The sequence below is a fragment of the Salvelinus fontinalis genome, chromosome 35, assembly GCF_029448725.1.
Source record: "Salvelinus fontinalis isolate EN_2023a chromosome 35, ASM2944872v1, whole genome shotgun sequence".
Taxonomy (NCBI): domain Eukaryota; kingdom Metazoa; phylum Chordata; class Actinopteri; order Salmoniformes; family Salmonidae; genus Salvelinus; species Salvelinus fontinalis.
Window position 1 is genome coordinate 26,259,841 of NC_074699.1, and position 21,577 is coordinate 26,281,417.

General features: G+C 41.2%; 1 protein-coding gene across 1 annotated transcript; it reads right to left on the minus strand.

The window, feature by feature from the left end:
- Positions 1-74: 74 nt before the first annotated feature.
- Positions 75-19,992, minus strand: LOC129834640 (CD81 antigen-like). The gene is made up of 8 exons (XM_055899818.1): positions 19,680-19,992; positions 14,420-14,534; positions 3,773-3,870; positions 3,581-3,655; positions 3,191-3,316; positions 2,941-3,039; positions 2,747-2,830; positions 75-2,623 (listed from the first exon to the last, which is right to left on the minus strand). The coding sequence occupies exons 1-8, from the start codon at positions 19,743-19,745 to the stop codon at positions 2,561-2,563; spliced, it is 726 nt and encodes a 241-aa protein (XP_055755793.1). The 5' UTR covers positions 19,746-19,992; the 3' UTR covers positions 75-2,560.
- Positions 19,993-21,577: the final 1,585 nt, after the last annotated feature.

Consider the following 21,577-nt stretch of genomic DNA (forward strand, 5'->3'; position numbering starts at 1 on the left):
AGAATAGAAAACACTGCCACATAGGGCCTACCTGTCAAGGATATGTTAAGGATTTTAACAACTCATGTACTGTATAAGATGTGAAAAAGACAGGCTATTCCTTTATTATTTGTAAAATACATTTAATCCCTTAATACTTGGGCAACATAACCAAATTAAAATCTAAAACAGGAGAGAAAGGGCACAGATTTGAGCAGCAGTGGGCTATTGAGTCTCAGTCACTACATTGTGTATAGTGTTTTTACAGTAGGGCAGTGACATAGATACTAAAGAGAGACACTCTTTTGCTGGCCTTGTTCTTCACCTTTGTGTTGTACAGCATATACAGCCATGTTGCTAATCTTCCCAACCTTTAGTAACTCAACTGATTTCTCAGTCCTGCACACTGCCACTGAAGCCGACACCCATTTTTCTTTTGACAACGTACCAGACAAAATATCACAATGAAAGGCATAGCTACATTGTCTTTACATGGTCATTAGTACAATAATATATAGCTGTACATGTTACAAGACACTTAACCATATATCAGCATAGGCAATATGTGTTAACAAGACTAGGTTTTGGTTGGCTTAGAAAGCCATAGGACTACAGAAATTATGATGGAGTGAGTATGTGTGAGTGTTTAAGTGCTTATGTGTGTATATAGGTGAATATTAAGGGCCTGGTTCCACTTCAGTCCCTAGCCCATACCCCTTCCATGTTAACAGATCTGAAAGGACTGGATGGGTGTAGATAATAGGGTGATAGCTCCACCTAGCTCTCTAATGAACCAGATCTGTAAACTCTGAAGGGAAGCTGAAGATTGAAATGGAACCGGTCGAGAAGTGCTTTGCAGTTGAGCAGGCAACCCTAGTCACAGTGGAGCAAGAACGTATGACAAGCGCTCCCCCTGGCTTTGGAACCATAGCCATGGAATACCATGAAGCATCACAACAGGTCTGCCCCCTAGTGGTGGGTTGGTCGTGGACTTGACTTGTTAACATGGCCAGTATTTGACTTCCTGACATAAACACAACCTCTCACAACTGCATGGTCAGTGGTATTATACAGTATCATCATACAGCACAAATACAACATTGTCCGGCAAGTCCCAGCATAATAAAATGTTTGACTGTCAGAGTATAACAAGCAGGGGTAAAAAAGATTATTTGAACATAAACTAGATTCGTCTGAATGGCTGAAGAGGTGACGTTTTTTTTGCGCTTATGGCACCTGGTATTCCCAGGCGGTGTCCCGTCCCAGTACTAACCAGGCCCGACCCTGAACAGGCGTGTTCAGGGTGGTATGGCCACAAGCGTATTTTTTAGCCCGTATCACGTACTTTGGCTCATCTCTGCAACAGGCTCAGGAGAGGTGAAGGTTGAGTCATGCGTCCTCCAAAACATGATCTATCTGGCTGCCTACTTCTTATCACACTGTTCTCTTAACCCGGATGTCAGCCGCACCAATGTGTCGGAGAAAACACAGTTTGACTGATGACTGGAGTCAGCTTGCAGGCGTCCAGACCAGTCACAAGGAGTCGCTACAGCAAGATGAGCCAAGGAAAGCCCCACCAGCCAAACCTTCCCCTACCCCGGACGGCACTGTGCCAATTGTGCACCGTCCTATGGGGCTCCCGGTTACGGCCGGTTGTGACAGTCTGGGATCAAACCCCATGCTGTAGTGGTGCGGTGCAGTGCGTTTTACCGCTGCGCCAGCTTAGGACCCCAAGAGGTGAGGTTTCTGTAGGTATGCATAGTACACAGCAATAGGTTAAGGACAGGACATTCAATGTAGTTTAACAGGAACAAGGTGTTGTTGGGGAGGATGGGATATTCCACTCATAAGGCTTGGAGGCATGGGGTCTCTTTATGGCTTGGATTGGTAGGTGTTATAAAAGCACAGGACAAACTATCACTTCTATTATCTTGGTTTTAGACGGGACAGACAAATCAATAGTATCCATTCACTGTTAGTGGTTGTTCTCTATGGAGAAAACTCAGGCAGACAAGCAGTGAGTACAGAAAATTGTGGGGAGAAGGGATTCAATACATTACCCATGCTTGACAGTCATAAAGCACTGCAAATATATACAGTTTATACATATACATTTGAAAAGAGTTTGATTAACCAACAGAATACAATGTTTTGGACTCCAGCATAACATATGGCAATACTTCACAATTAAAACGAGAATTCCAGGATCTGTATTCGTGTGTGTGTGTGTGTGTGTGTGTGTGTGTGTGTGTGTGTGTGTGTGTGTGTGTGTGTGTGTGTGTGTGTGTGTGTGTGTGTGTGTGTTTAAAAGCCATGCCAATGTAAACCTCAACATTTTGTACAGACTAACATTAGTCAAAATATTGAACAGCTATCTGTGACTGACAAGAAGTTGGTACTGTATTATCAAAGACTGTGTGAGAAGATGCATTTTTGATCTTGTACAACTGACAAAATTAGCAAGCAACTATTTGAGGAAGTGACAGGCTATAAAAACAAAATAAAGGAAAATTTATATTTTCCTTCAGTCATTGGCTAGTATCTCCAGAGGTCACTAGCCCTTGCTTCTTCCCCCTGGACTTTAGTACACCGGGCTGTTGCGGATCCCACAGCACAGGACCATACTAAAGGTCATCTCAAAGATCTGACAGGAGAGAACAAAGAAATGAGAGGGGCATTATGGGTTTCTTCATAGAGAGACCAAGGATCCTTTATCTTGTATGAGCTACACTTCCACACAATCTACATACTCTTTCATGATACTCACCATAATAATAGCAACTATCAGGGCAGCGATGCCAATCAGGTAAACCTTCTCGTTAAAGAGCTCACTGATTTTTCTGTGACAGTCCTGTCAAACAAAAGAACACATTTGAGTCGAAATTGTACTTTGTGGTTTATGTACTGTACTATATAACCAACATTCTGTAGTGTCCTCATAGTTGGCCCTAGAGTACTTACTGTAGTGGAAGCGGAGACTGACTTGGGGCACATGTCTGTAAAACCTTGGGTGAATAACGTAGTGAACACGTTGCTGATGCCCCTACCACAGCATTCCAACTAAAAGAAAAAGGCACGTGTTAGTGGAGCTTTATTAGTGAGATGTGTGTCTGGATGTTGATATGAGATTCACTTTACCGTGTGTTTAAAATCAGCTTACATGTGAGTTTTGGACAGTTATGATTTTAGTTTAAGTATGAGCTTGACTTACCGTCTCATGGAAGACCTTCAGCACAGCAGCGGCAGCCTGTTTCTTGTCCTTGTCCTGGTCTGTTATAGTGTTTACTACAGAGTTCTCATAAACATTGTCATAGAAGGTAATCAGCTCTTTGGAAATCTACAACCAAAAGGACAGGATGTGTCTGGTCAGGTTATGACAGATATGGAACTCCGAAGGAATAACTGAATGTAGTTATTCCACCCTCAGTTACTTTGTCATGATCACATTAATGCCACACTATGACATTATCAAATGGCTTTTAACTCTATCATGTAGTACTGTATAATACACTATGTGATTCAACATACTTTTTGTTTTTGTGTATGTGTGCAATGTGTTTCTGTGTGTGTGTGTAAGATCAGAGTTAGTATGTTTCCTCACCGAATCTTTGTGCATGAATCCAAAGATTCCAGCTGCCACCTCACAAGCGAACAGGATCACCAAGCAGGCAAAGAACTGGAGGAAAACAAAGCCATTCACTCAGTGGACAATTTAGGGGATAGCCGGGAATGGGCTGGCTAGACCACATACAAGTGACTCTTTGCTGCATGGTGTTCTGTCTGTATGACTCACTGTTCCAAGAAGACATTGAGACTCCTGAATGGCACCATAGCAGCCGAGGAACCCGACAACCATCATCACTGCGCCAACAGCGATCAGGATGTGAACACCTAAAATAGAGATAGAGAGAGAATAAACAAAGACAACTTGGTCAATAGTCAATATTCTACAGAACACTGCTAGTGTGTCTACTACCTTATGACGAGTGCAGTCATCTTAACTACCATCAGGTGGCATGAGTTGGTATTATTTATTTGGTTTAGCATGTTTAAATTCTGCCTAAATATGGGAACTTTGCAGTTATATTTACACAAGGTGCTTGGCTCTCAATCCAATGCAATAAGCATTCATGTCTCATGTCAAGACGCATCCAAACATTGTAGATAAATGTTGTTCTTATGAAGAACATATGGCATAAGAATTGAAGAGAATGCAGGAGTGGGGAATGATATTTTGTTTTCAGTTGAAAGGTTTATAATATATCAACGTCGTCTCTCGCCAGGCTGTGCAATGTTTTGTTTTTACAGCTCCTTGGTGTGGTCAGATTTCATTAGCCCCTCCCATCATGCCTTGTGTTCATCCATCAGATGCTCAGACAGGGCTAGCATGGTAACCATGGAAACCCATGGTAGCTCTGCTGACCTTGGTGTGTTGGACTGATTTCACCCATAAATTCAATCATAAAACATGCGCTTACAAATAGTCCCTCTATGCATTTAATGCCTAGGGCCTCACACTGAATATCAATCAGGGGGTTTAGGTGATAATATACAACAGGTGGGTCCAATCCTGAATGCTGATTGGTTAATTATATTTTGTTCTGACCCACCATTCTTCTTTCTTCCCCTCTCTTCCTATGACCTCATCAGACTTTAGCATGTGGTCCAGAGCAACAGTTGCCTGAGCCACCGCTTCCCAAGGCACGTAACATTATTGTTCACTGCTGTTTCCGTGACGATAGCCCTAAAGTTTTGCGGGGACAGTAGTTCCGAGAAGATAGGGTTGGTGTGAGGTGAGCTGTGTGGTGAATATGTGTGGCACCCTTTTACTGGCTGAACAGTGAATGCAGCCCGGGGTAGAAATGACTCACTAACCAGACAATATGTCACTTTTTAGCTCAAGAAAGATCTTTCTTCATGCTTTAGTCTACAGGCCTCTTCTCTGTCTTGTCCCCTTTCTCTTTCTGCAACCTTTCTCTATATCTCTCAGATAAATTCAGTTCATGGGGACTATATGCAAAGTATTACGGTACCAATTTTTATAAAACAACTTGGCGAAAAACACACCCTTTGTCTTGCTTGAAACACTATACAGGGCTTTATTAAGTAGGGGTACTGTATGCCACTGTCTCCTATGATCTCTCCCTTTCCCCATCCATCATCTTTAAGACCTCCACCCACACCCCACAGACTGCCATTCCATCCCTCTACTCTGTCCTTGATAGATACAAGGAGGGGCCTGGTCACGATTTGGGTTAATGTTTTTTTTGTCCTACATATTGTAATCGCAAAGCTTATTGGATTCTCGTCCTCTCCCATCCCCTCATATTCCAGTGAAGGGACACAGACGGCCAGGACAGCGCCTCTCTCCTGCCTGCTCGCCTGGCTCATTTAAAAATCGATGGCTTGGAGGCTGACCAAGTGCTCCTTCTATTTCCTTGATTGTGGCTGTGCGGCGGGGGGAATTGAATCACGGATGGGGAGCTTTTTACGAGCGCTGCTCAGCCATCCCTTACCATGACATCATCAGAACAAAACAGGGGCGTGACCGGCATGTTTAGCAGTGGGTCGATGCAGTATCACACGCTTCTCTCGCACTCTTTCTTTCTTTTTTCTTTCTTCCTTACCACTTGTTTGAGCTATATCCATCCATTCATGCATTTGACCAATCTATGTGTGATCAACAATTTATTTCCTTTCAAATTAGTTTTCATCTGTATAGAAATTCAAAAAATGTTGTTCTGAGAGTCAACTGGTTGACTAAAACAGCAGACTAGACTGGAGGTCTCAGTCAGTTAATCCGAAAAGCATCAGAGGAATATCAAAATTTTTGTCTTTGTGACCCAGGTGCTTCCTGTGGTGAGAGCAAAAACAACATTTTTCCTGTGGGAAGCGGTGGAATTGATGACACACGGTAGCTGTCTAGATTTCTTATGACCAACGTTTGAATCATCCGTCCTACCCACTCGTGTACTAGTGAGAACATGGTTGATACCATAAGACATTGTTGGATACCACTAGATTTGAGGGAAGGGTGAACAGAGCCTACACAGTCTTTCCATTGGGTAGAAAAGGACATTTCAACCAAACTAGATGTTTTTATTATTACCAAAAAAGTAATGTTAGAACACAAATAATGTGTGTAATAACACAAATATGGTGAAATAATGTAGGCTTTGGTCTGAGGTAAACAGTATTTCTGCTGGTTGATTAATCCGGAGGTTCCAAACATCAGAGCCCCTGATGTGACCTTCTACTCTGACCTCACTCACAGTGGAAGAATGGTGACCTACACTCTTAGACAAAAAGGTGCTATCTAGAACCTAAAAGGGTTCTTTGGCTGTCCCCATAGGGGAACCCTTTGAAGAACCCTATTTGATTCCAGGTAGAACCCTTTTGGTTCCAGGTAGAACCCTTTTGGGTTCCAGGTAGAACCCTTTTGGGTTCCATGTAGATCCTTTTCCACATAGGGTTCTACGTGGAACCCAAAAGGGTTTTACCTGGACCAAAAAGGGTTCTTCCTGGAACCAAAATGTGTTCTACCTAGAGCCAAAAATGGTTATTCTATGGGGATAGCCGAAGAATAATTTTGGAACCTTTTTTTCTAAGAGTGTAGTGCCCTGAAGAAACCTGGGGCCCCATTCTAAGGATACTATTCAGTCTTCGCCTTTTGTACATATCATTTGACTTCTTTAGGGAAGTTTGATTACTATAGGCACAAAATAATTTTCTGAAAACTGCACTTTGTCAAGTACTGTATGTGTTAAATCCTTCAGGTAAAGATAGAGAATACAAGATGCTTCAAATGGATCTTATGTTTATTTGAAGCACATACATTGTTATTGGGTGCATGACCAAGGATATACAGTACAATGGATTTCCACTGAGTCATCACCGGTCATTGCTTGTACGGAAATTATATGAGAAACAGGGAGTGCTGACCACCCCCAGATCATCTAGAAAAAGGATTACTCTTGACCTCATTGTGTTTCAGTTATTGTTTTATTTAAACTATTATCGGCCTCTCTGGAGGATACACTTTCTTTGCATGTAATAAACACTGAACTTGGAGTTAGATTCCAATGTACACTAAATTGAATTCAATATACCATAGACTACATTCTAAACTTAATAGGTACGGGTGTGACGTGAATTACCGTACTGTTCCGCTACCTTGTACAAACCGAAATGCCACTGCTTATGTCACTATTTGAATGTGTCTTTGGCTATGAAAAAACATGTAGAGGCTGTGCACAAGAAAACTGATACAGCACTGTGGTACTGGATAGTACATTATTATCCAGAAAAGGTGTGTATGTGCTTGTGTGTGTCCATGTGCGTGCGTGTGTGCACGCCAGTGAATTGTAATGCGTAATGCAGCTGTTAGTCTCATTAACTCCCGGGGCAGGCAGCTGGTTCAGAGCCAGGGGGGATAGACCCTTGAGTGAGAGGAAACATAAGGCCCAACACCAGCTCTGGAACCAGTGCAGTCTATGACATCAAGCTCTCCACACCACGGTGCTAGAGTGCCCAGTCTATGGGCCAGGAGAGAGAGATGTGCTGTGTGGAGCCTATCACATGAGGAGAAGGTATAGGCATGAGGGAAAGAAATGGAAAAGAGAAGAGAGAAAGGAGAGAGGAGGAGGATACCAGAGCAAGAGAGAGATGGACAGAGCAAGAGAAAAACAAGAGGATTGAGATGAGGATAGAGAGAGTGGTAGGGAGGTGGATAGAGGAGTGACAAAATCAAAGGAAGGAGGAAGAGAAAAGAAAGGACAGAGAGAGGTAGACAGAGCTGAAGAGGAGGAGGGAGAGTGTAACACAGACGTTAAACACAAACAGATGGGGACAAAGCTGAACTTCAGTGGAAAGTAACAGGCTAGAGGGGAAAGAGGGTGGGGCAGTATGAGGGAAGAGAGGGGGAGACTGGTGAGGAATTTTTTCCTTTCGTTTAGAAAAAAAGCAACAAGGACCATGCTCTGGAGAGAAAAATACTTTATGTAACAGGCAGGCTGTGATTATTTTTAAACAAGCGAATAAATTGTTGAAGGACATACAAACCCAGTTGCTGAAAAACAACCACAGTCTCTTGGTTTCTCTTAATCAACTTTAAAGAATACATTTTAAAATGAATGCCCTGAAAACATCCACAACATCATTGGAAATCCTGAGGATGGATTGTGCTCCAGTTGGCTACTGTTTATTAGATCTGCATGGACATTGTGTATCTTCATCAGAATCAAGGCTAAATGGCTGTAGTTTCCTCTACTGCAAGTTCACTTCCCCCTCCATTTTCCCTCCTTCCTTAATGTGATATCTGTTTACCCTTCTGACCTGCATTCATGAATGATAAAATTAATGACTGATAACAAGGAAGATGATTCATGAGGCCAACACTGAATGTAGATTTTGAATGTTGCAGCTAGTGAAAGTTTAGGGGAGAGAGAGGATGTTTATGAAGGAAGTTGACCGCACAAGGAAGGAATTTGTGTTGTATACAAAAGGGCAAACAAGTTTGGCCCCCCGAGAAGCAGGACAAATCCCTCGCTGATGTTAGTAACCTCAACCTAGATTAAAAAACATGAGCTGGCGCACACCCAGAAAAATTTGTTTGTGTGGAGGTGCTGACTAACGGCGAATAAACTATAAACTATCAAAATAAAGAAAGTCGCACACTCCATGTATAAACTCCCAGTAATTTAATGGGTATTTACCAACGTTTCGGCATCACTGTGCCTTCCTCAGGGTCCTCAACCTAGTCACATAACTACGGCCAACTACACAGTATCTGACAGTGAAATGTGAGTGATGCTACACTAGAGCTGAACATGACAGAGGAGTGCATCTGGGGGTCATATAGTGGAACACCAGCTTTTTAAGACACGCCGAGTCCAGACTATGGAAGCAGCTCAGTATTACATTAACCATTGAGGCTCATTTAATGTTCTATAATATCTCTACCTAAAGGACATTATCTAGAAGAAGTGGTAGGGAGAGGTATGAGTGAGAGTGCAAATTTAGACTCCCGGGGCAGGGGTGGCGCTAATAAGCATCTTCTGGCATCTTCTCCCATCATGGGTGGGCCTTTACTGGAATCTATCAACAGAAAAGTGGACATTGTACCGTGTGTTTACTCCCACTGAGTGTTTAATGGGCCAGTAGAATTACCCTCTTACCTCTCTCCAATCTCACAAGGCACGAGAGGGACCTGAGTACCACCCAAGTCCTGACAAAATTGGTGGTTTTATTGGTTGTAGTTAATGTAAAATGTATTCACACTTATTTAAATTTGATCCGCTCTCCTTCTATGTCCATCAATATGGGTTGATGCGTAATGTAAGGTCATGTGGGTTATGTTGGTAATGTGGTTATAGGTCAAAGGAAATGTCTGTTTGTATTTTCCTGTTTGGCTGGGTGTCTCTAACCTCATGTGCTCGCCACATAGTGTCACGATCAATTAGAGAGCCTTTTTATTTCTCTATTTGGCTAGGTCAGGCTGTGATTTGAGTGGGCATTCTAGTTTTTCTATTTCTTTGTTGGCCGGGTATGGTTCCCAATCAGAGGCAGCTGCCTATCATTGTCTCTGATTGGGGATCATACTTAGGCAGCCTTTTTTCCACCTTTAGTTTGTGGGATCTTGTTTTTTGGTTAGTTGCCTGTGTGCACGCCATTAGCTTCGCGTTTCGTTTGTGCTTGATTGTTTTTGTTCGGTGAGTTTCGATTGGTCCATTCATTTCGACGAGCGTGACACATAGGTTCTTGCTCTCTACAATACAATGTGTGTTGTGGTGAGGCACCCAGTTCCATCTGAACATAACCAGACATTGTCTTATAAAACATTTACACTTTGGACCAGAATTGATCAAACTAGCAAACATAATACACTGGATCTGTTCTCACTGACAGACTTCACTGGTGCAATAGGCAAGTACAACTCCCTTAACCTTCCCAATCACTAGCTGGGCAAGTTGCTTTCAGGACACAGAGCTACTATTTCAAAAAGTTTCAATGAATCAACATCGATACAATATCATCATCTTTCAAGCTATGACAAGCACGATGAAATTGAGTCCTTATTTGCTTATTTTCCAATGTATAACATTTCTACAATATACATCCAATATCAAGATGCAGTTGTACAGTAGCAAGGCTGCAGTACTTCGTACTGCTACTCCCACAAAGCAGATCAATAGCCTTATGATATCCCCTTGCACAGAGGTGGAAAAACTACAGCCCATTCAATCAGGCCACTGTTGGATGTCTAAAACTAGATAGAAATTAGAGGTTGACCGATTAATTAGGGACGATTTCAAGTTTTCATAACAATCGGTAATCTGCATTTTTGGATGCCGATTATGGCCGATTACATTGCACTCCACGAGGAGACTGCGGCAGGCTGACCACCTGTTACGCGCGTGCAGCAAGGAGCCAAGTTAAGTTGCTAGCTAGCATTAAACTTATCTTATAAAAAACAATAAATCTTAACATAATCACTAGTTAACTACACATGGTTGATGATATTACTTGTTTAACTAGCTTGTCCTGCGTTGCATATGATCAATGCGATGCCTGTTTATTTATCATCGAATCACAGCCTACATCAACTTCGCCAAACAGGTGATGATTTAACAAGCGCATTCGTGAAGAAAGCACTGTCGTTGCACCAGTATACCTAACCATAAACATCAATGCCTTTCTTAAAATCAATACACATGTATATTTTTTTAACCTGCATATTTAGTGAAAAGAAAATAATGTTAGCAGGCAATATTAACTGGGGAAATTGTGTCACTCCTCTTGCGTTCTGTGCAAGCAGAGTCAGGGTATATGCAGCAGTTTGGGCCGCCTGCCTTGATGCGAACTGTGTGAAGACTATTCTTCCTAAGAAATACTAATTCATTTGATATAATTATGACATTACATTGAAGGTTGTGCAATGTAACAGCAATATTTAGACTTAGGGATGTCACCCGTTCGATAAAATATGTAACGGTTCCGTATTTCACTGAAAGAATAAACGTTTTGTTTTCGAAATGATAGTTTCCCGATTTGACCATATTAATGACTTAAGGCTCATATTTCTGTGATTATTATATTATAATTAAGTATATGATTTGATATTTGATAGAGCAGTCTGTCTCAGCGGTGGTAGGCAGCAGCAGGCTCGTAAGCATTCATTCAAACAACAATTTCCTGCGTTTGCCAGCAGCTCTTCGCAATGCTTGAAGCACAGCACTGTTTGTGACTTCAAGCCTATCAACTCCAGAGATTAGGCTGGAAATACTATAGTGCCTATAAGAACATCCAATAGTCAAAGGTATAAGAAATACAAATGGTATAGAGAGAAATAGTCATATAATTCCTATAATAACTACAACCTAAAACATCTTAACTGGGAATATTGAAGACTCATGTTAAAAGGAACCACCAGCTTTCATATGTTCTCATGTTCTGAGCAAGGAACTTAAACGTTCACTTTTTTACATGGCACATATTGCACTTTTACTTTCTACTCCAACACTTTGTTTTTGCATTATTTAAACCAAATTGACCATGTTTCATTTTTTATTTGAGACTAAATTGATTTTATTTATGTATTATATTAAGTTAAAATAAAAGTGTTCATTCAGTATTGTTGTAATTGTCATTATTACAGATATATATATTTAAAAAATAATTAATAAATAATAATAATAAAAAAATAAAAAATAAAAAAAATATTAAAAAAATAATCGTCTGATAAATCGGTATCGGCTTTTTTTTGTCCTCCAATAAATCAGTATCGGCGTTGAAAAATCATAATCGGTCGACCTCTAATAGAAATTATAATGGGCCTATATATTTTTTAACAACTGCCGTCTTTCTGGCCCGCAAATTAATTTGGACAAACAAATCGGTAATTTTTTTAAAAATTCTGTACGGCTCTGTTGAATTTCGAAATCCCGTTGTGGCCCTCGAGACCAATAGTTTGCCCACCCTTGCCATAGCAGTTATTGCTATCATTGCTGAGCAGCCCCTTCAGCTGTCCCCAGCCATCGATGGCAACCCACTGGGCTGGGACAAAGGGGGCTGTGTCCATGGAGCCCCATGAGGTTATGGGTCAAGGCCTGCCCAGGCCATTACACTGGAACTTCCCTTCTATTACAACTTTATAGGCCATGGCCCAAATGGCATCCTATTCCTTTCATATTGCATTATTGATGGGCCCTGACCAAAAGTAGTGCACTGTGTAGGGAGTATGGTGCCATTTGGGACACATCAATTCTCTGGGACTGTGTGAAACTCACCCAACGGAACACACAAAATGGAAGCTGATCATGCGTATGAACGACCTACTAGTGTCACTTCCACTAGTAATTTTGTACTGCTTGAAAACATTTCACACACTTGCACTTCCCACAAGAAGAATACCATAAACACGTTTAAATTCATGCACAAAGTGAGTGGGGTAATGCCTCCCTCTAACAGACTATTTCAGGATATCTTAATGAGTCCTCACTTTGCCGTAATCGCTTAATTGTTGAGACAGTCGCATTCAAAGACTTGAAGTTTGTCTTACATTTGAAGCTATGCCTTGTAATGACTGGGAATTTACAATCTTGTAGATGATTATGTCATGCATTATACAGTTAGATATCACTTGAGTAAGATAACATATTAGCCTACTAACATCTATGTTAATAACCTCTCGTTAATCATGACAGGCGAATGACCACAGTGATAAAATGGAGAGGTTTTGTCTCTTATAAAACAACAATTAACCTAGTGTAGGAATGCACAAACTCTATACACGGCTGTGTTTATCAGTCTTATTCACAAAAATGACTTAGAAAAGCGTTTTGACTGATTTTAATGTCGTAACCTTAGGAAAGAGAGGATGTGATGACAACAATCAAATACTCCCTTTCCTGCTGCTATTTACTCCCTTTCCTGCTGCCTCTTACAGAACTTGGTTTCTAAGAGCCACGGGATTTCCATTAGGTCGGAAATATAATCATGGTCAGCATTATGCCATGATTCCTTTAAGAACAGGGAGGGAATAGGACCCAGAGATAGAGAGAGAGAGAGAGAGGCCTAGTGAGAGACAAGGAGTAGTGGAGGGTGAGACTGGAGAATATCAAAGTGGACATAATAGTGAAACTGAAAACCTGATCCACTTGGTGTGTGGAATCATTGTCATGGTCAGAAAAACAGACAGTTGATCCTCTCTGGAGAATTGTGCAAGCCTCCAAAACAAGAAAACACGTCAAAGCCTTTATGTAGGCTAGGAAAGTGACAACATAAAAATGATGTTTACAGTTTTCAGAATAAGAAATGTGTGTGTGCGCTCAGCAACAGTTTCTCAACAGAGTTACCGCATAAACACCGCTATGGCTGCTTCTATTTAAATTCCTCCCTACTGTTACATGGGTATGACTTGCAGGATGTGGTGATGATGGAGAATGTTTTCTATAGCTGGTCTGCTGTGACACTTGAACAGTTGGGGTTAAAGTGCTGTGACCCTTGTTTAGGGTGCTGTTGGTCCAGTTGTTACCAACTACCTCTGTCAGACAGAAATAAAGACCTCAGCTATAGAACGCTTGGTCATAGCCCATAACATCCAGCTGCTAACTAAGAATAACACGATTACCAGGCGGGATCTTCCTTTTTAGTGCAATGGGATCATTCCTGGCAACCTCAGTCCAGAATATATACATAGTGGACTGCCACAAGAAAGATACTTTTCAGTGAATTGTGAGGTATAAACCCAATACTACTGTCGCAGTACTTGTACTAAACAAAACTCCCAAAATACCTTAGGGTACTATACCTGTAAATGTTAGGTAGATACACAAGTTTTATTCTGAAACTGGAAGTATGTGTGGATAGTAGTTGTCTAAAAGATATTGGATAAACATTGCACTGCTCTCTGGGAAAACATGTTTCTTTCTCAACATGTGAGCAACATAGGCTACATTCTTCCTGATAACACAGGGGACTTTTCATTCTGAAAACCCCTTCATAAAAAGGTTAACTGAGGGAATTTACAATTCCTCACTGATGGCATTCATTTTTCCAAATGAACCCACACCCCTGATTGACAGAAATCAAATTAATCCCAATTTTTTATCATTTAATTAAACTACTTAAGTAACCCTAAAGGAACTCCCATTACGTTTGATCACTTTGGCCATAATAGTAGAAAAGTGGAATCTGCCATTTTAGAAGACACTGAGGGATCAGTGGAGCATTGGGATACTGTTTGTTCTGCTTGACCTTGTCCCTGAGCACTCCAGGGGAGTTCAACGACACAATGGACCAGGTGTCAAATAGAGAGAACCCAGCTCACAACATCACGTTTATGGAACATCAATCAAATGTTTAGAACACATATTCACCATGTTAAATGCATGTTACAGTATATTCTGAAGAGAAGGAGGGAGCGTGTTAAAGTACTTACTGTTTAAGAAGGTGGTTGGTGCTTGTTGGCCGTCAAACTTCAACTCTAGCAGGCTGCTGGTGTGGCCATCATGTCGAAGCCACAGAGCCACGCCCAGGACCACACCTCCAGCGAGCTGGACAGAAGAGAGGGAATGAGAAAATTGGAATAGACACATTCACTCACATAGAAGAACCAACATTAATTGACCTTGTATAATTCACTTTGAAGCCTTATTTTGTTAGGTGTAGCAAATAGAACTTCAGTGTTGTTCATGTTCTTAGCAGACTGAACATGTCACTTCCACCACCCTCTTCTCTAAAGCAACAGTGTCTCTTCCTCATCTCCCTGCCAATGTAGGAATCAATGGTGGAATCCCTGTGACTCCATGCTTTACCTAAACTGAATGAAATTTTATACAGCCCAGGTTTCTATTTCAGCAGTGTCTGGTTTCTCCCTCAATTTGGATGAACAGTGAAGTCTTTTCTACCATAGGCTCCATTTTGGCTCCAAGAATGGGGGACTTCTTAGCCCCCTGTCTAGTGCCTCTCCAAAACTGCACAGAGCTGAACATAGGAGGACAGAATAAGTAGGGAAAGTGAGGCCTTATTCAAAGATTCATTTCTGCATACATTTTTGATTCTATTCAGCAGTATAGCAGCTGGGGTTCTGCATACATTTTTGATTCTATTCAGCAGTATAGGAGCTGGGGATGCCAAGAGTGGATTGGTGTTGACAGATCTTTACGGTTGCTATTAGGATGGGGAACGTTGGTGTTAGGTAATTAATCTACACAGCACCGCTTCTGCCGCAGTCCCAACAAACACAGGCAGCACAACTCTGACTAACGAATGTCCCAACAAGTGGAGGACAAAGGAGGCCCTGCTCACCCACCCACTCCCCCAGAGTCCTGTTAGCCCCCTGCCCTACCTTATGATATGAAAGCACAGCCACATCTGTTAACAGCTGCATAACAACACAGAACACTGGAAGAGACCACCACCCCACCTTCTCTGACAGTGGGGTGGTGGCTGTAATGCTTCAGATGAAGAGAGCTTTCACTAAGACTTCCTGTACCTGGAGTTAGTGTCTCTACAAACTACTACTGTACCTCTGCCCTGCAGTTGGTAAAATCCATCTCACTGGACTTAACTCCAAAAGGTTTATAAGGTTAGCGAAATGTAATATATCTAACCCATATCTTCCCAGCAGGAATATGTTAAGACTTAAACTAAGTTAGCTGTATAATAATCATGATCCCTCTGGTTGAGTTCATTCATGGAGACTATCAGAAATTCTGCCTGAAAACAGCCTCCCCTACCCAGCCTTTCTGCTCTTCTCTCCTCCACATCTCCCTCAGCAAGGTCCATTCCACTGCTGAGGCTCGCTGCTGCCTGGCAACAAGATCAACACTGCAGCCTGCCAAAGGGTGAGGCTCCTGAACAGTTGCATTCTGGAGCAGCCAAGAGAGACATCTGAACAGTCGTCTCTTTTGGGATTTCTGTAATTTGGATATGAATATACTGTATCTAGTACTTGAGAGACACAGACCCCGAGACACAGTATAGTGTACATACATTACATTAATATGATACTGTATCATACAATGTTTAATATAAACCTGTTATTAACTTTTTTTCTTCTCACAAATGGAAAGAGTCCATACTTATTTCCAAATTCTATACTGAGGCCTAATGGTTCCATAATATATAAAGCTAAATACAACTTCCTTAGGTGTTGCTAGGGAAATAAATATGAATAAGAACAGTGGACAGAAATGAAGTCCAGTGACTGGGAAGGCATGCCAGTTCTCTGCAGCCTTGTTGTCACCCTCCACTTTCGGGTGTCTTCCCTCACCCCTGTCAGCTGTTGCTGTTCCCAGTATGGGAAAGGGGCTGCTCTGATGTCTACTGTAGACACAGTAGGACCCCCCACCTCCCTCCACCCCCTCAATAAGTCAGGTTTCCCCTGCCTTTCCAACATGCTGGCCTGAGAGCAACCTGCAGAGACAGGTGGCTGCATGGGGAAAATAACAGAGGTAGCATGTGTCAGTGCACAGTCATTCGTTTGCTTCCACGCCAGGGGGTCTCATTGAAGAAGGGAACTTCAGACTCCTTTTCCTATCTGGACACCAAAGCCCTATAGTCCACTGTGTTTGATTCTCTGTGTGGTTTCTGCAGCAAGATTCCACTGTAGGATGTTAAAAAGTTTGGAAAGTATTTCAAGGTTCTATCCCAAGTACAGTGCTTCTTTCCATTGCCTCATCCCATCCATTTACTGATCAAGCACAGATCTACTTAGAGTTGGCTTTATAGGCTACAAAAAAGATGTTGCCACAGACAACAGTCACTATTCCACTAACATAATTATTAGGTAACAAAAAGTTTATACAATATTGTTACTATAGTAATTACAATGATATGACACAAATGTGAGCATTCAAATCCAATCTATGAATATTTATATTATCAAAGTGGTACGAGGCTAACCAAGTGACTTGCAACTGAGTCTTGTGAAAATCTCAGGGAGACCAACCAACAATATCATTATATTAACCCAATCCGATGAACTTAATCATGTCATTTCAATGCTAGCTAAAATGTTAAATTCACAGAAAAAAATAACAATACACCAAAACAGCTACTATCTTCAAGTACACATCATGAACTGCTTATCTGACTTCCCTCAACTCTTGCCTGGGAAAGAGCATTTTCAGCATGTTCACCGACTTCGAGAGATAAATGTGTCACTTATCTGTGTGAGAAAGTACAGTACGTGTTCTTCCTGTACTATGACTGGCAAACACAACATAGTATACCTCAGTGCCAGTACCCCACTGTGTTTCCCCTTTGCTGTATTATAACTGTATCCTGACACTACAGTACTACATGTCTTGCTGCTATCTGTCTGGGACCAGATAACATACCACCTTACCTCCCTAGCACCTCAGCTCTTTTTACTGCAGTCTAGTGAGAGGGCTATTTCTGCCACATGCCTTGTATGCAGGGGGTTGTAAAATTCTTGGCACACTGGTGCTGCTGATGGGAATGGCTCAAATGCAGAAGCCACAGATCCTGTAAACCACGGGTCAGCCACCGGCCCCTTTCCACTCAACTCTGATTTATGTTCTGAGAGGCTCATGAGTCTTGTCCTTCGAATGCGGGTGTACAAGAGGACACTGACTAGCATTGTTTAAATCAGAATTGTATTTGATACATCTCAATGACCTGGTGTCCCGGCTCAAAAGGCAGGAATTAACAAAGTGATTGAAAGGTTTGCATGTGAAAGGATGTGTTCAAACTAAAGGTAATTAGATAGATCTTTATTTTTTCCCAAGCTTGTTCTTGAAGTGATTTGCCACCTGTTCAACATATGCAAAATGGCATAGGTAGCAACCCTTAATCAAACATTTTTGGGGGAAGGCTTTTGGTTAAATTTACAATGACAGCCTTTGGATGAATTACCCTTGAGAGAAAAGAGAATGGATGATATACATGTCCAGTCTAATGGATATGGTCATTGAGCAAGCAAAAGACCCTGACACCAATCCATGCAACCACTTAAGCAATCATGAATCTTAAAATGAGTATCTCTCAGTCTCCACAGATGACTGCTATGCCACACCCCAGCCCTATAATTTATCCTTTCCAACCTTCTTCATGACTGAGCTAAGACTCACAATGAATTTCACTCCCACATTACAACCCACATGAACAAGTGCGGGTCTTGGCACAGTCAATGATTTCTCAAGTTCAGTGCCCTCACCTAATCTGGGGTCACCTAAAGTAGCCCTGGGGATGTGTTTACAACAATAGTCCGGAGGTCTACCAATACATGTCCTTCTGATTGTTGTGGTTCTATACACACTCTTAAGAATACTTCTGCCTAATCATCAATCAATAACATATCCCTATATTAAAAATATACATCTCAAGACAGAATAATATGGAATGAGCTGCAACAAACACTCAAACTGGACAGGTTTATCTTCATTCAAAGACTCAATCATGGACACTCTTACTGACAGTTGTGGCTGCTTTGAGTGATGTATTGTTGTCTCTACCTTCTTGCCGTTTGTGCTGTTGTCTGTGCCCAACAATGTTTGAACCCTGTTTTGTGCTGCTGCCATGTTGTTGTCATGTTGTGTTGCTACCACGCTGTGTTGTCATGTGTTGATGCCATGCTATGTTGTTGTCTTAGGTCTCTCTTCATGTAGTGTTGTCTCTCTTGTCATGATGTGTGTTTTATCCTATATCTAATTTATTTTTAATCTCAGCTCTCATCCCCGCAGGAGGCGTTTTGCCTTTTGGTAAACTGTCATTGTAAATAAGGATTTGTTCTTAGCTGGTTTGCCAGGGACTTAAAAAGACCAAGGAACATTTCACTTCCACTAATGAAAGGATGGTGTGACAATCTGTTGGGTTTTGAAAAGTTTGCATAAATGTTTGTGGTCTTTTAATCAAAGTTTCCCTCCATCCCAATGAGTCATCCATAATTAACAAATGTACCCAATGAATCACAGAGGCAAAGGCATTTCAGGCGATTTACACAACTTCACAATGATTAACGGGCCTATTTTAGTAAAATAAAACAATTCCAGAATTTAATCAAGTTCATTGGAGGCAAAAACACCACTGACAATTATGGGTGTATGTATGAGATTACTGAGGGACAACATCGAGGTATTCCAATCTAAAACAATGACTGAAATGTGATTTGTAGTCGAAAACGGACCACAATCTATGTACTGGAATACACACTATGTTCTTAGTTCCTGCACAGTCATATTCCGGTCAATCATATCCTGCACTCGGTTATTATTTATAGAATGATTTTCTTTAGTCAGCAACATAATTTCGAATCTTGACATATCATGACGGTCTGTTCCGGATGCGGTCCCTAAAATATGGCTGCTCTTGTACAGCTATTCGTTATAAATAAGAACGCACCTCATATCGCCATATGGCAGCATAGGCTACGATTCTAGGTCTATTTAAAAACAAAACCTCTATTTTTATTTTAATACAAATATAAAAATAAGACAATAAATAAAACAACTATAAATAAGACTACTACATCGGCATCTGCAGGCCTATTTGGGTGAGGTTTTCCCCAGATCGTATACCTATTTGGCAACAACAACAATAACAACAAAAAAACAAATACATCTATTTTTAATACAACTATTTTTAGCAGGAAGAGGGGGAGGTTACTGCCCCTATAGACAAGCAACCAAATGCTTGGACAGTTAAAAGTCTATATTACAAGTAAAAAGTCTCACCCAGAAGATGAAGTTGAAGAAGAAAAGCATGTATTTGATACATTTAGTGCAGCCTTCGACTCCCATAGTTGAAGTATTCAGATCCTTTTCGGTGGTGAGGCAACGGGCAAGAGACACAAGGCCAGGCGGTTCTAAAATGAAAATATTCCGATGTTTTAGCCACTGGACTCTGTCGAGGTCGACGCAAATGGGCAACACCCAAGTACTCCCCGCCCCTTAAAAACTAGGTGGAAGAGGAAGAGACTCAGACTGCTTGCCTACAAAATATGTAGGGTACGCGATCCCTTTGCGTGACCCCGCCTCAGTTTTTTAAAAATGATCCTCTCTCCTTGCACAAATCGAACAATATGGTTGTACAACGGTGCCGCCTACAGAGAAAGTGGGGCATGGCAGTTTAGGGGGCTATGTCTATTGGGCCAGTGGGTGAGTGGGGCCGCTATTATACAATCATTGTTAGGCCTATTACAAGACCCTGAGTGTGCATAGAGTTGACTTTTTTCTTCCATAGGTTTATCTGTGACTGGCGCTCCAGGTAACATGGCATCAAACTGTTGGGGTCTGTGTTGTGCTCAGCTTTGCATGTTAGTAGGCTAGCTAGTTTAAGGTGTAGCCATTCACTTTGGCCTATAGAGAGGCTACATACAGGCTGCTGTATCATATAGAGTGATATTTTTATTGACATCCTGACAGAACAGGTTAGCTCTGAGATGGAGGTGGAAGCTCAATTACTGAGACCTTTGTAGTGCATGCATTTTTCATGGCTCATTCAAAGACCCAAATAGAGTATTTACATTTGAACCATTTGAAGTTGGAAGTCTTCTAGAATAGGGTCAATCATCAATTGTGATTCTTTGGGAAGCTATACCTCACACCACATCTCTAGAAATCACCACCAAATATATATAGCATATAGAGCGCAGATCTAGTATGGAAGTATTTCAGCATACAATAGGCACAAGCTATTTGAATATACAGTATGTTATAAAGACACAATAACAACAAAGATTATAAGTAACGTAGTAATACAAGCTTAGATTTGGGGATAGAGTAAGGCAGTCACACTAGCTCATAGTCATTTATAAATTACTATTTCGGTATATTGAAATGACAGTTGAACAGCAGGGAATCTTCCAGATGGTGCTTTATGCTGTCCATGTATTGCTGTTTTGTGTCCACTGGGTGTCAGCACTGTACTATATCTTCATTTTAATGGGTTCATGTTTTCTGCCATTTTTTACTGTACTTTTCATGAATCATGTATGAAGAGGATAGCTGAGCATACTATATGCAACACTCTTCAAGTTGTGTGTTTGTGGGTCATAGTTGCGTCCTTAATGGTCCTGGGGATATGGTAATGAATGCTCCATCAATCAGTAGTCATTTTAATGGCCGGTAACAATATCTCTTTAGCCTAATCTATTCAGGGGTCAGGGATCATCAACTAGATTAAACTGCGGGATTATTTTTTATTGAGTGGTTGTTCGGGGGGACGGAACATAATTTGCGGACTGCAAATTGACCGCAAGAAGCTCAAACAGATATAATATTTGACTAAAACATAGTAATTTCAAACCTTGCTTACATTTGTTTGGATACAATCGCTTGTCTCTCTGTTATGCGTCGGTTAACTTGGGAACAGATTTCCACACATTTAAATAACTTGGAGATTATTTCCTGGTGTTTTTACAGTCTTTAAGGTCCAACAATAAACATTACTTTTTTTTTAACCAAATTGTTAACTGTTGTAGCTCACTTAAAAATAAAGGAGAGCCGCACACTCTAGGAGCTCAGATGCAAAAATATTTAATTTACCAACGTTTCGACAGGCAAGCAGTCAATCACAGACACTGCGGGATGACTCGTTTATATAGTGTCAAGACACACAGGTGACTGTAATC

What these genes read in the sequence shown, in the direction of transcription:
- LOC129834640 (XM_055899818.1), bottom strand. Translation starts at nt 19,745, where the DNA reads ATGGGAGTCGAAGGCTGCACTAAATGTATCAAATACATGCTTTTCTTC. An exon ending in CTCAATGTCTTCTTGGAACA is followed by an intron (nt 3,656 to 3,772) that starts GTGAGTCATACA and finishes GTTTTCCTCCAG; the next exon opens with TTCTTTGCCTGCTTGGTGAT. An exon ending in TGAAGGTCTTCCATGAGACG is followed by an intron (nt 3,040 to 3,190) that starts GTAAGTCAAGCT and finishes TTTTTCTTTTAG; the next exon opens with TTGGAATGCTGTGGTAGGGG.